At 35.0% G+C, this 15,617-nt stretch overlaps 1 protein-coding gene across 1 annotated transcript in view; it reads left to right on the forward strand.

Annotated features, from left to right (window-relative positions):
- Positions 1 to 15,617, forward strand: part of LOC584296 (myb-like protein X) — a 79,032-nt gene that overhangs the window by 15,488 nt on the left and 47,927 nt on the right. The window contains exon 2 of the mRNA XM_030987351.1: positions 8,798 to 8,974. Coding sequence (XP_030843211.1) covers positions 8,798 to 8,974 — 177 coding nt within the window. The remainder of the gene's footprint in view (positions 1 to 8,797; positions 8,975 to 15,617) is intronic.

Here is a 15,617-nt window from a genome sequence, read left to right on the forward strand (position 1 = left end):
TTATTATTTATAATTTCATAACTTTAGACTCAATTTCAACCGCGACAACGATCAATGTATATTGTAGGAACGCATATGCTTCCAATATGTTAATTTGAACCAAATTCATGACCCCATACCACAATTTTGTAATACCTTTAAGTGATGAATAGGTATTATACTACATGTGAAAGACAACAAGTACTGTAAATAGAGCCACATTGCTAGACTCTTAGAGGCAATCAAATGATCATTTCATCAATCATGGCGTACTTCAAGTGATTATGACAATCTCATTAAAATATTATTGGTCGCAGTAGTTTTGAAAAGCTTATTAATTAGCATCAATAGAGATGCCTAATTATTTGCTGGGGGAGGGGAAGGGGGAGGAGGAGTGAGGAGGGGGTTACAACCAGCCTATGCCTTTACATGTAGTATACCTTTTATAGGACACATGTCTCGTAATGTGCTCCTCCTTTTGAGGCTTTAAATTGGGCTGAAATCCTGGATATAGGCGTCTGGTAGAATTGAAGTAGGATCAAAGTAGTTTTGCCTACTTATTAGTTATAAATGCTTAAAGATAAAGTTGAGTTCTGGTCATGCGATTGCATTGTGTAAGAAACGATGTGGAATCGATCAGAAAAGGTTGATCATTTATTGTGTGTATTGCAAGGTTCTGGAATCATCAAAATGATAAGAAATTTGGCCAAGTCTTGGTAAAGTTACAAGCACTGTACACAGAAGGATGTATATGGGACTACACAAACACGTAGCATAAAAATCTGTCCCGATCTTTACGATGTCACATGCCTTATTTAGAATATGAAGGCATTTAAAGAGCCATGCTTTTCAGGGAACATGTTTTATCTGATGTTCTTCCACCCTTCCATAATACAATGATAACGCTCACAAATTATTGTTCATCTCTTCCCAGAACTCGACCTTCTCTTTAAATGGTTTCCAGTGTCTTTATTCTTAGCTATTAAAGACTCATTACTATGATGTGAAAGGAAGCAGGGAAGAATTAAACACTGTTTTCCATTCAAAGCAAAATTGCCAGCGAAATTGCTAGCAAAATTGCTATCAATCGCTATACAAAAATTAGTACATAAACAAAAATCATATTCTATTTATGAGAGAAGAAGTGTATTTGAAGGGATCTTTGAAAGTGGCTAGAGGTTTTCGAAGCAGCTATTGAATCTAGGAATAATAGTTTATATTTTTCAGTTGTAGAGCAAATATTAGGAGTTGATGTATTTATTTGGAGAGCGTCATTGTAAGGTGATATATATCCAACCTTAACAGTACACTTCTCTAGAAGAAAGCAGAAAAGTCTGCGAAGCATGCTGGTGACAGTTTGAATGAAATCAGACATAAAATGAGAAAGTAATGAAGTTTTGAAAGTTGCAATCGCTAAACATGTAGGTATGGGCTCTTTATTAAAGTTGGCTGAATTGATAATGTCTCTATTGATCTAATGGCGGAGAGGTTTCCTATTTGTTCCAACACACAGAATTTACTAAAATTCCATTTTTCAAATGTGTATGACTCGGGATGGTCTTTGCTGTTTAGAAGATCTGTACTCTGCATAATATATTTTGAGTACCAGTAGTGCCACAAGGGTTAAGGCACTTGGGACTTTTGGGAGAGAAGCAGAAATTTGTGATATTTTTGTCCATGACAAACAGATAAGAAATCCATTACTACTAGTGCTGTAACATCACGGATATCTCCAACTCCGTTTAACCGCCTGTCAAAACCGGACGGTTTTCGGTTAAACGATTTATTTAAAAAATTAAAAATTAAAAAAAAAAAAAAAAAAAAAAAAAAAAAAAAAAATTTGGTCGTGTGAAAAAGCTGGAAGGTGATTTAACTGAAGGCACCGATTTTTGCTTGTGAACTAGTCACAAATAATAGTAACAATGTCGTTTTAGAATAATGTGTAAGATCATTAAAGTAAATTAAAAACAGTAGAGGACCTAGGATAGAACCTTGTGGTACACCATGTGTTAAACTTGGATGAATATATATTGAGATCTATTACAAAGATTACTTTCAAACCAAGATGACAGACAAATTGGAGTGTTGTTCTAGTTTCCAAGTGGTAAGTCATCACACCGATTACTGAGCTGGGAGACATTGCCAGGCATAGTGCCAGGTGGAGGGGCATAAATCGAAACTTTAAAAAAATATATATATATTAAAAAATAAAAATAAAAAAAAAATAAATAAAAAAAAATAAATAAAAAAACGGGAAAACGAAACCGTCCAATTGAAAACGGAATCCGCCATGGGCGGTCGGATACCGGACGGTTAAACGTTTGACTACAGCACTAATTGCTACGTCACAATCCATTGACAAAATTACCAATTTCAGATTTGCATTGCTTTATTGATCTCATAGTTCAAACACTCATAGCTTTCTCATTATTGGTCCAATTTATTTCAAACTTCACCATTCTATTTCTCTGATTTTCCTGCTTAAATTCAAATGAACTTATTATAATGGTTGATTAGCCCTTTAATTCAAATGAACTTATTATAATGGATGATTAGCCCTTTAATTCAAATGAACTTATTATAATGGTTGATTAGCCCTTTAATTCAAATGAACTTATTATAATGGTTGATTAGCCCTTTAATTCAAATGAACTTATTATAATGGTTGATTAGCCCTTTAATTCAAATGAACTTATTATAATGGTTGATTAGCCCTTTAATTCAAATGAACTTATTATAATGGTTGATTAGCCCTTTAATTCAAATGAACTTATTATAATGGTTGATTAGCCCTTTAATTCAAATGAACTTATTATAATGGTTGATTAGCCCTTTAATTGCAAAGAAGTTACAATTGATATCAACTCTTTATAAGAAGGCGCAAGTTCTTTAAGGACAAGTTTATATGATCAACATACATACCCTAAATGGATCATGGCCTGCATATTGAATATATGCAGTGTACCTACAGATGAAGATACATATGAGGAAATGATTATTTCTTAAATGTCAATTTTGTTGATTTTCCTGTACATGTACAAATATATACCGAGAAACAGACAATGAAATTCCTGTACAAAGCAAATGATCAATATGAATGCATCTCAAGCTAGAGGCTACATACATGTAATACATTTCTATTTCTATGTACTTAAGTGCTGAATGACTTTATTTGAGGATTTGTATTGGAAATCTGAACTTTTAAGTCAACTGTCTTTTGAATAAGATTATTTGCTGATTAAGCTATATATACAAGGACTTCAAACAGTTAAAGGAAAGGAAATACATTGTATCTTCCATCTTAGTTAGATGGGTTTATTTATGAATGGTTTAGCTTGTCAATTGAACTTTTTTTTCTAGCATGTACTTGGCCTTGTATTTAGGCTTGTACATATTATGTATCTTGTCTTGCCTGTATGCTATACTTTTGTGTGCATTATACCAACAATAACATTCATGTAATGATATAGAGTGGTATACAAGTAGTGCACAAGATTTATGATAAGACAGATAAGTACAGCACAAAGTTTAGTTATAAATGATATAATTCCCTTTTGAATCTGTTATGAGGTTTTTATAGTATTATTCAAAATGCTTCTATTATGCTCAGTATTGTTTTTTTATGATCGTTATAATGTTATTGACTCACATGTACTGTACGTGTATTCCTGGCAAATCAGAATTATACATACATGTATGTCAATAAACTATAAATACTTTATTGATATACGTATATTCCTGGCAAAACAGAATTATATATCTATATGTCAATAAACTATAAATACTTTATTGATATACATGTGTATTCCTGGCAAATTCAAATAATCATAAAATTGTCACAAGTGCTACAGTTGTATTTGTGCATGTGCTTGAAGTTCAAAGTTGCACTTACTCTACAGTGTGCGTGTACATGTAGGTAATTAGAACACATTCTTACTGAAAACAGTATTTATTTCCAATTTAAAGCATGTACCCCTTTAAGCCCTGCTTCAAAAGAAGATGATGACACTGGTCACTTGGTTTAATGATGGTCAGAACAAATATACCATAGCTGTATCAAGATGGTATTTGACCCTAACAACAGCTATCTCATTGGTGTTGTGGACAATCGTTAGGGTAACTTGTAAATACTATCATAAGACATTGTAATCCAGAGATTTGGAGGCCGGCTTAGTCACTGATACTGGTACTGTATGTACCGTATGTACAGTACATGTATCAAACTCGGCCATAAAACCAGTGATGAACAGAAATGTTTTTTAGTTTTTCCATCCCCTCGATTAAAGCAGTCTGGTCTTGAGAATACAAAAACTAGCGATAGTATTTCACAAAAGTAATGTACATGTACACGTACTACATACACTGGTATTTTTTTCCCCTTTGCACTACCGGTAGATGTGTTTGCAAATTAATAGTATATTATGAAATTAGTGACAAGTTCTTTTCTTTTATAAATATGCTTCCTGGGAGAAATTTCAATTATTTAAACATATTTGTGGCTTACACCCACTAAATAAGATCGATTGATCAATCTATATTGAAAAACAAGTCACAATTTTTTTTCTTTTTCTGACTTGTTTTTCAATACAGATCGATCAATCGATCTTATTTACTGGGTGTAAGCCACAAATATGTTTAAATAAGTTCTTTTCTCCTAATTAAATGTCCTTAGAATGTTTTGCACTAAATACTGCTTCTAGAGATGAACTTGGGAAGCATTTCACGAAGCCATCATGAGAAATTTTTTAAATGACATCCCCTTGAAACATGTGTGTTATGTAATACGTTTCAATAGGACTTCTTCACACCTGTACTTATGACTGTTTGGTGAAGCGATGCCCGGATCATTATTGTAAGATAATTGTTTACCTCACAAAGCTTCAAGTATAAAGTAAAATCTGAGATTTTAATTAAATGTTTAAATTTAATGTTTTAGGATTTCATAGGATGTTTTTATTTTTCTTTTGTTGCCAGAGAATCAGAGATATTTAGTAATCATGTCCTTTTCAAATAGAAAGGAAGTAGAGAGATATACAGTGTAGTAAACAAACATGAACGATCAAGCCCTAGTTTGGAACTAATGATTTGTATCAACAACAACAAACAACAATGTAATGTGGTATTGAGAGAAAAAAGTTGTGATGATTTGTGGAAGGGTAATTAGGCCCATGCACCTGTAGACAGGCCCAACCAGGAAGTAGGTATAAAATGAAGTTGGTGAGGAGGCCTCAATCCATGACTCTACTCAATATAGAATGGCACACACTATATTTGCTCAAGCTTGGGTGGGTATAACAAGAAAGAATGCACACCTTTGATCTGCAACCTATTCTTCAGGGTTTGAGGTAAAGAGAGAGACTATTGGACCGTAATACTCTAGACTGACATGTGTGTGTTTCGATTTACGTCAATTGAATTTTACTCTTCATGTAATTGCAATGTAATAGACCATTTCCAACAATATACGTCATGAATTTCTTTCATATCAAGCATTAGGGCAATTCCACGGTAACGGAAGGACACTCAGACAAGATTTTTGAACTTCAGGTTCATACTAAAAGAAATGTTTTATTAGTATGTATTAAACTATGGGGAACAAAATGTGTTTCAGTCAAGTGGAAAGCTTCATCAACTTCACAAAGTTTGGATAAACACTAATTAACTGGAAAAACCATGTCCATTTTTATGTCCTTCCGTTACCGAGATAATTAATATGCACATTCTTAAACTACTTAACTATAATGACAATTTTTTGGGGGAGAATTAAAGGCACTTATATAGGTATTATATCTGTACTGTTTCACATCTTATACTAATAAAACAGTTCTTTTAGTATGAACCTGAAGTTCAAAAATCTTGTCTGAGTGTCCTTCCGTTACCGTGGAATTGCCCATTAGTCTTAAAAAAGTGAGGGGCATATTTGCTTATGAATGATTATGTGCAAAGTATACATACTACTTATAAATAAGTTGTGATTTGGCATCACTAATTGGACAGCTTTTAAGGTATCTGATGAGGATAGAGGAGTTTATTTTACTGGGCCCTGCACTACATGTACTGTACACACATGTAGGGGATAGGGGTTATTGTCCCTTTTGCAGCCAACATCAAATTCTGTAGAACTTTGCAGGAATTATGAATATAATGTATGTCCTACAGTGTGTGTATCTGTAAAATTTAAACGTTAGCAGTGTCCTAATATTCAAATTACACATGTATGCAAGGAAACCCGTTTACTTGCTAGACTTCACTGTCAAGACACTATTGAGTGACTGACTGACTTTTTTTCTTCTTTGGTAATGAGCTGTATAAGGATATATGAGCATTTGTACCATTCGGTACAATGGTCTGAAAATCAGACTATTACTTACTGACTTGGAAGCACTTACATTGTAAGTCGATTTGACAACTAATAGTTGTTATTTTCCCACTTACAAGACATTTTCAAGCCCCCCCCCCCTTTTTTTTTAGGGAAGTTCTAAATTAGTATTATCTTTCAAATGCTGTTGGAATTTAACCTTTTCAATTTTTCGGCCTGCAAATGGGACATACAACTCGTCGCTGTTTTCACGAAGTGACGGTAGTGAAAAAAAATTGCATTCACTTTGCGTCACGATTTTCCTCACTACCGTCACTTCGTGAAAACAGGGACGAACTGTAGTACCATTGTACTTATACATAATCATATCATAAGAGCTACAGTATGTAGCACACAATGGATTAGAGAAAGATAACCTACATATTAAAAGGGGAAGTCCTCCCTGATATTAAGTTTGTTTTGATTAAAACGGCAGAAAAATGAAAGAAACAAATTTCTGAATGTTTAAGCAATATCCAATTAAGAATAGGAAAGTTACACATGTATGAATTGTTGAAGTTGTTGTCGAATTGGCAACACTGTGACATATCTTGCGAGCTCCACTCCAATTGGCTCTGTACAGATAATGTTATCAACTTTCATCTTCTTAGTTATTGATGACGAAATAGATTTGTCTCAGACAGGGGCTGTGTAAAAGCGTGCATGTATATCTTTGCAATATAATTATATTTAGAGTGAATATATGATTGAGAATTTTTTAAAGAGAAAATATAAAGTTTGAAACCTTTTTTAGTACTGGGCAAATTGGAGGGAACTTACATGTAGCATCATACATCACAGAGTTGCCAATCGTGTTTAATTGATCGCACCTTCAAGTTTAAATAGTTATAACTGCACATTTTCTAATACATGTACAATACCTTGGAGTAACTGATAGATGTATTCCAACATGAATACAATGATTGCAATCTCTTTAATTTATTGTTCTAGTGGGTTAAATGAGGGTCTACATTGTTTACGGAAGATATGATGTCCCAAACAGCATTTTCAATTGCACTGAATCCAATTATTGTCATTGTAGGGGTTTACCCAGTTGAGTGTAAATAAGGAATTAAGGATACAAATATGTATGTTATCACACCACAGATAATGAAAAGGTGACATACTTTGATCTGAATCAATATTTGGTTTTAAACTGAAAGGTAAAGGCAGGCAATAATAATAATGTGGAATTTGTGATAGTGGTTACCGGTAAACAAATGTTATTTAGATACAATATATGTTTTGCTTCATATGTATGATTGGATCATTGGCAGGAATTTATTTGAAGAAAGTTTAAATGAAATCTTTTTGAGAGACTATAATCATGTGAATTAAATCTTTCAACTTTGTGTAGTTATCAAATCAACATTGATTCATGTTAAGAATTCATGTGCATGTATTGTACATGTAACATTGCAGGCTTAAAATATTTGCCATCAGGAAAATTCTGATATTAAACATGACTCAATTTTCACATTCACCAATTTTCAGTATCTCCCTGAATCATTTGACAAATAAAGATGTACCCAAAGTTTATTCATCCAACAATAGAAGGATTATGGCTACCTTTGCTAGTTAATACAGGTGTAGGTTACATATATTTTGAAATTTGTTTGTGGTCCTCAAATTTAGTTTAATCAACTCTGTTCTGTGTTGATGGAATCTAATTTTATTATGCTTCAAATTCAAAAACTGTGATTGAAATGAGGTCATTAGTCTGCAAGTGACATACATAACATAAGAGACTGCTAAAATTGAATTGCCTATGAATTGAATGATTTGCCTTTGTTTGTTTGTTTGTTTGTTTGATGTATGTACATGTAGTAGTGTTCCTTCAAATATCTAGAACTGAAGTGAATGTTTTTTTATAGTGTGAAATGGGTCATTGATTACCAGCCTAAATAATGTAGGCCTACACACACACAGTATCAAATATTCTCAAAATGTATTCATAACAGATGAACCTTTCTTGCATATCCCAGAGAGGGCGCTATACATCATTTCACATGATCAGCACAAACCACTTCTTGTAAACTGAATCAACTCTTGGATTACATGTAACTCTATTTAGGCTTTCTTACCAGACTTTCAGGGATGCAGCTGCTGCTATCCCCAACATCCTTTGTTAGTTTTCATCCACTTATGTTTCTAAAAGAGTTTGCAAGCAGACTGCTAGCTTAGCCAATGTATGTATATCTCATTCATTCAGAATGATATGATTTTTCCCATTGTGGTAGCCAGGTCCACCCAGGTGTTCAAATTCTAAGTCCTACTCCAGATTTATATTTCAAAAGGGAACCCATGCAGATAGACCCATAAACTTCAGTGTGTGCCACCGTTGGATAAAATAAGTTTATGTAGAGCCTTGTGATGCATTTAGCACAACAGTCACTATTACCATTGATGCTTTTATCATTTATCATCATTAACTTTTCCCCCTTTTTATATTATTTTCAGCATTGGAGAAGCTCTTACCAGGCTTTCAAGATTTCCTGTCTGACCTGGCTCTGATCAACCTCACTACGGCACTCAGAGAGAAGCTTTCCACCTACCAGAGGACTATTAGTGATCATGTAGAGAAGCATTCAGAGACCCCTTCTGCTCCCCTACCACCGGTACCTACACAAAGTACTGGTAAGAACACATGAGGATGGGTGATGACAACAGTGATGATGATGATGATGATGATGATGATGATGATGATGATGATGATAATGATGGCGATGATGATGATGATGCTGATGATGATGATGATGATGATGATGATGATGATGAAGATGATAATGCTGATCTTAAAGATGATGAAGATGATGATGATGAAAGTGATGATGATGATGATGATGGTGATGATGATGATGATGATGATGATGATGATGATGATATGGATGATGATGTAGATGATGATGGTGGTGATGATGACACTTTGGATGTATCCTAGTCCAGCCTATGCACTGTTTCTGTGTAGCGCACCCAATCAGCTGATAAAATAACACACCCTCTGAATCTGGACCAGATGTATCCATGAGAGTATTCCAGAGCATGGGCTAGAAAACCTGTTCCCAAGCTTCAAGTCACAGAAATATAGATTATAATGGTGATACGTTGGAGGGGATGAAGATGATGCTGATGCTGATGATTATATGATAAAGCTGTTTGTCATTGGTTACAAAGGCAAAATAATCGTGTTTGATTTAGGGTGAGGGGAGAGAGAGAGAGAGAGAGAGGGATGGAGAGAGAGAGAGAGTGTGTGTGTGTGTGTGTGTGTGTGTGCGTGCGTGTGGGTGTGTGTGTGTGTGTGTGCATGTGTAAATTTGAGGGCAAACAAAAGTACTTACTGACTATATATTATATTCAGTATAGAGGGCAGCATACTGTTATTGACAGGGCTGCTTTGATGCTGTTAAACTTGGCCTGCATTTGCTAGGTGTGCTTAAAAAAGATCATGTATTCATGTATTAATAAATTTCCCTCTTTCACTAAGAAAACCATAGAGGGTAGGGGGAGGATTGCAAATGAATATTGATATACACAGGAGTTTGAATAGTAAAGACTATTGCAAACCTGATTCAGGGTGAGGAGGAAAGAGAGAGAGAGAGAGAGAGAGAGAGAGAGAGAGACTCAGAAAGAGTAAATATGGGGCAAACAAAAATACTGACTATATATTATATTCAGTATAGAGGGCAGCATACTGTTATTACCAGGGCTGCTTTGTTAGGTGGACTTAAAAACGAATACTGAAATACCCTTGAATTTGAATAGTAGAAACTAGCCCAAGCCTCAATGCACGCTTATCACCTGATAGAGTATTTTTTTCTTTTCCTTTCATCCTGAGTTTGCCAAGCAAACGAGACCTTTTTCTGACATTTTCTTCATCCAACCATGATTCAACAATAGACTTGATTGGCTTCTGATACTGTTCACAGAGGATATTAAAAACAAAGGACATGCAAGGGAGAGTTTTCAATTTCACAAAACAATCATACGAGTGAGAATGGGGGAGGGGAGGGGAAGGGGGGGGGGGGGGTGGGTCTCAATACTCTAGTCTTAGCATACAGGTGCTTTTTGCCATGGAATATAATTATCATTGGTGTGGAGCTAGAATGGCTGAAGTCAAACTCAGATACAGGGTGTACATTCAACTTTACAATGAGTTTTAACCCCCTTTTATAGTTTGAATGTGTGAGATACTTCATAGGCACAACTTATTTATTCCGCTAATCAACTTTTAAATCAACTGTTTATTCTTAAATGTATTACCTCTTAGGAGAAACTGTACAGATTGGGAGGGGGGGGTAGGATGGCTTGATGTGATCATTTAATGATGTATATGTTTCTCAAACTTTGTGTTATTTTTGTTGTGTAATGGCTGCCCTTATTTCTCAAATGTTATGGTAACCAAAAAGTGCACTGACATCATGGTGAATTCATGTAAACACCTTTTAGACAGAGACTCCAAGGTTTGTTGACAATGGTCATCGGAATAAAAAAATACCTTTAGGAGGTTGTCAGTTATATATATATACCAAATACATTTATGTACATTGTATGGTTAAAACTGAAAATAGAGTTATTCTAGATAATAAACAGTACAATTAGTTCTAAGAATGGATCTGTTATTGAGGTCAGATACCAACTAACTGGCTAATACACATATGAGGTCAAACACAGTTGATATAACCTGTATGCATGGATTCATTTTAATTGTCTGACTTTGTTTGTCCTGGAAATTGATATTTTCCCATTATTGTGTGGTTTAGTGTACACCCTACATGTACATAGCTTCCCCATTGCATCCCAATGACTTCATTGAGTCCATTATTTGAGATGCTTAATTGCTTTTTGTTTGTTTGTAAATGTTTTAAACCAAATAAATCTGCTAATTTTGTACCCACTTTTGTCTGATATTCCATATTTCTCAAATGTTATTGCTCACAGAGAAGTGCACTAGCTTGGTGATTTCACATAACCAAGGATATATAACTACAATTGTAAATATTATTGTTATCGTGATTATTATTATCATTATTGCAACATCCTTTTCAGCCTTGACATTCGACGGCTTTGTAATATTCACTTAAACAATAGATGTTTAAACCGGTTCATATTGTTCTTCAGCGTTGGTTGGTTTCCCCCTGAGAGAGATTAATCTCTCACCTACGTACACTCCGTCTCCTTCTTTCACACATGTACGTACACTCCTAGCTCTTCCTTCCCATACATCCCTTTCCCTCTTCTCATGTTATTTATATCTCTCTCCTCATCGCATGCCCCCTCTAACTGCATGCCCCTCCTCCCCCCCCCCCCCCCCCCTCCACAGTTCTGTGTAGTATGTTTGCCTACAACTGTTGTGTGTTGAGAGTAACACGATGTTACAGTATGAGGGTTCATATCAAAGCCCTACTTGCTCTCAACAGAGAAGTTGGGTTCTTAGGCAGAACAAAATGGGAAAATAACTTTTGAAATAATTATGTAAAAATATTGATAGAACATGGTCATTGGTGATTATACAGTCAATCTTTGCCTGATACATCGTCTGTATTACGTCACAAGAAAAAAAGTTCATTGTAAAACAAATTTATGATTCCTCAAAAATAAAATGACAAAACTTTTTCAAGTAATATGCCTTTGATCGTAAGAATTTCCCTCATATTCAAAGTTATTTTTTGTTTGCATATTTGTATGTATCTATTTGAACCAAATTGATTTGTGGGTAGACTTTATATTGAAATGGAGAGAGAGATAGAGAGGGAGAGGAGACTTGGGGTGTAAAACAAAATAGAGAAAAGGAGGAAGAGAGAAAGAGAGAGAGAGAGAGAGAGAGAGAGAGAGAAGAGGGGGAGGGGGTGGAGACAGGTCAACCATGCATTCATTCATTGATTTGGAACAGAGGTTACATTTTTCCATTTCTGACCAAACACAGTTCAGTGCTCTGTGGTTTCACATCAAATACCTCATAATATGAGTCATGCCTGTGTTATCGTGAGGTGACTTCTGTGTGCGTAAGACATCAATTTGAAAGTTCTCTAAATTCATTATAACAGCAAGGGGCAATTACAGTGCCCCCTCCCTCGCTACTGTGGTTTTCGTGGAAGCTGTTTTGTCATACCATTGTCTTACTATTCGCTTTTCATTTAGTTTGCAGAGTACTTTGGATGAGATTTTGTGAGAGACAGTAAGAACATCAAGCTTATTCTAGTTAGTAGGCACTGCATGTGGACCAAGCTCCTAGCTCCTTAGTTGCCGAGGATACTGTTAAGGTTCATATTCAGTGCTGTTACACTTTGGAGTTAGGGAGGAGTCTCCTACTTGTACTGTTTTGTGAATATTGTTTACTACACCTAGAGGTGTCTATGCTGATATGTTGGTGAGATTATCTCACTATCGCCTGGTAGTGTAATGTCATCTTGGCAGTCTAGCTGTGCAGGAGGATTGGTTCTCTCATTGTGTTTTGTGAAAATGAGAGCTTCATCTCATGTCTTCTGAGGATCGTGTGTGTAGGAACAGGTGGATCAGCTACAGGTGTAATGTGGATCGGCTACAGGTGTATTCATGGCTTCTTGAAGGATGATGTTTACTTACTACAATCTGTTTTTACTAGAGACTGCTTCTTGGATAGTAAGAGAGTCACTCACTTTTGCTTGGCTTGGTAAAGGCCGGTGTATGAATGGATATATTAAAGCTAGTCTGAGATAATAATTGTCCCTTCATCTGCCTGTTCATTAGACTTACGTTTATCCCAAATTCCATATATACACTAAAGAATTCTACTGATTTCAGCTTAAACACTGTACATACTGTAGATGTACAATGTATGAGGTAGGCTCCAATGAGTATTTGTGTGGCTACATGTATATATACCAGTGAAAACTAAATAAAACGAATCGTCATTTGATCTTTTTTTCTCAATTTGACAAGGTCATCTGAGGATTGTTAGCACTATTACTGAAAAACATATGATCTTAAATGTTCCAACTTGAATGCTGTATTGTTTGTCAACAATGTTTCTCAACATACGATAATCTGAATTGTACAAGGCGTTTTGTTTTTCATGTGTATTGTTATTTGTTGACATAGTCCTTCATTTAATCAAACTATAGGTTTGACCTTGAGCATACTAAGTTTGTTGGCATGTTGTCTTCTGTATTGGGAGTGAAGAGGCTTCAAGTTATCACGTTATAAGCACATTATTCGTTCTTGGAAATGAATAACAGATGCATTCTCTTTTAGCTCAAAGAATAATTCCCATCTAATCATATTAGACAGGGTATTACTTCAAGAGCCAGGAAGGGGCTACTGTCACTATATTATGCATGATTTCAAGATCATTTGTTTATTGATAAACAGAATATTTAGCTTAAAATTGCTCATGCTGTTTGATTGAAGCTGTTTTCAGACTTAAAGATAAAGACTAGTTCCTGTCATGCAATTGCATTGTGAAAGAAACGTTGTGGAATCGATCTGAAAAGGTTGATCATCTAGCACATAATATTGTTGTGCACTTCAAGGTTCTGGAATTATCAAAATGATAAGAAATTTGGACCAGTCTTGGTAAAGTTACAAGCACTGTACACAGCAAGATGTATATGGGACTATGCTACACGTGCTATCAGGTCCAAATAGATATAATGATTTACCAAATATATCAATTAGTAGGCAGTTTCCCTGCAACATTTTTATCATCATGTATTAGTCAAAACATATTATTTCACATGATTGGTAATAAGAGCTTCCATTTCATTTTTTGAGAGGGGACCTGTTTCCAAAACCGGTTTTTACCTTTGAATAGACCAATGATTTTATACAATATGCAGATACAATATAATTCAAAGAATGTTTTGATATTGATGAAAGATAATTATTTTGACTAAGACTGGCCGATCAATACAAAGTCATTCCCACAGTCCTATAAAGGGTTTAAGTAACCTTTGCAAGAAAAGTTATTGTGTCACTACAAAGAATTTCTTCCTTGGCATGAATGCACGACAGAGCAGGAATCTGTCACAAATATGTTGTGTTCAGCTTTATCAACATGATATGAATTGAGCATTCACAACAAAAGTTAAATTTCAGGAATGTATTATTTTATTGTCTGCTGTTGTAAGCATGATTCAGTTGAGCAACCAGGGGGGACCCAAACTCAAGGCATGGAATTGTTTCAGCTGAGTGCAAGCGTAGGACATTATAAAGAATAATTTTGCAGACCAATTTCTTTTTTCTTTCTTCAAATATAAGGATCTGTACAGAAAGTGATCACTTTAGGTCTATACCGTCTATATATATATATATATATATATATATATATATATATATATATATATAGCCCCTACATTAGTAAATCCTGGGCTCACAACGAGGATTATGATGAAAAGAAGGAAAACAATCAGCCTTTTCACACACAGCTAAAATTCTATAAACATGATTAGTATAAACGTGTTTGAAACGTGTTTAAACTAATCATGAGCCTTTCACACACAGAAATTTTGTTGCGATCGTTAATAGTTTCGTGATTAACTACTGCTCGTAAAATGCACAGTAGTGCCATTGCGCATTGAAGGTCATGTCATATCAATCAAAGCGCACACTCCATCCAGTTTAAACACGTTTAAACACGAATTTCCTTTCACACACAAAATGTCAAGCTCTCTAGATACGAACTTTGTATCTGCAGCCTGCTTTTAGGGGCGTATGGATCGCGACTTCGTATCTATCCCAACATCGTATAAACGATGTTCACCCTGGGAAATTTTGTCTATAAACATGTTTAAAACTGTTGAGTGATTCTAATCATTTCTAGATACGATGAATTTTAGCTGTGTGTGAAAAGGCTGAATATGTTTAGGGATAATGTATAGTACATGTACCAGTATACCGGACTGTACATGAGGCATGGATATTTGAGATAAAGAAAACATACATGGATTGGAGAGAAGGAAACCCCCTCTTAAAACAATACGGATGTCGCTTACGATTTCAGCATAACAATTTCATTAAACTTCACTCAACATTATCGTTGACATCCAATGCAAAAACTTCAGAGAAATGCGATTAAGGGTTCTGGCATTTAAATCTCTTTTTAAAAACTTTATTAGCTAGGCAATTGGGACAATACATGGTTCAGGCTGCCAAATGTTAACTAAAGTTTACTTCAAATTTTATTTCAAATGATCACAGTGAGATTGTTTTTGTTGCTGTCTGGACAACAGTAGTTGAACTTATAGCCTAGGTTACCATCTTACCGTAAATGGTTATGTGGTCGATAGCATCGGGTAATATTTTG

Source organism: Strongylocentrotus purpuratus, unplaced genomic scaffold (assembly GCF_000002235.5).
Source record: "Strongylocentrotus purpuratus isolate Spur 01 unplaced genomic scaffold, Spur_5.0 spur5_scaffold_16, whole genome shotgun sequence".
NCBI classification, from domain to species: Eukaryota; Metazoa; Echinodermata; class Echinoidea; order Camarodonta; family Strongylocentrotidae; genus Strongylocentrotus; species Strongylocentrotus purpuratus.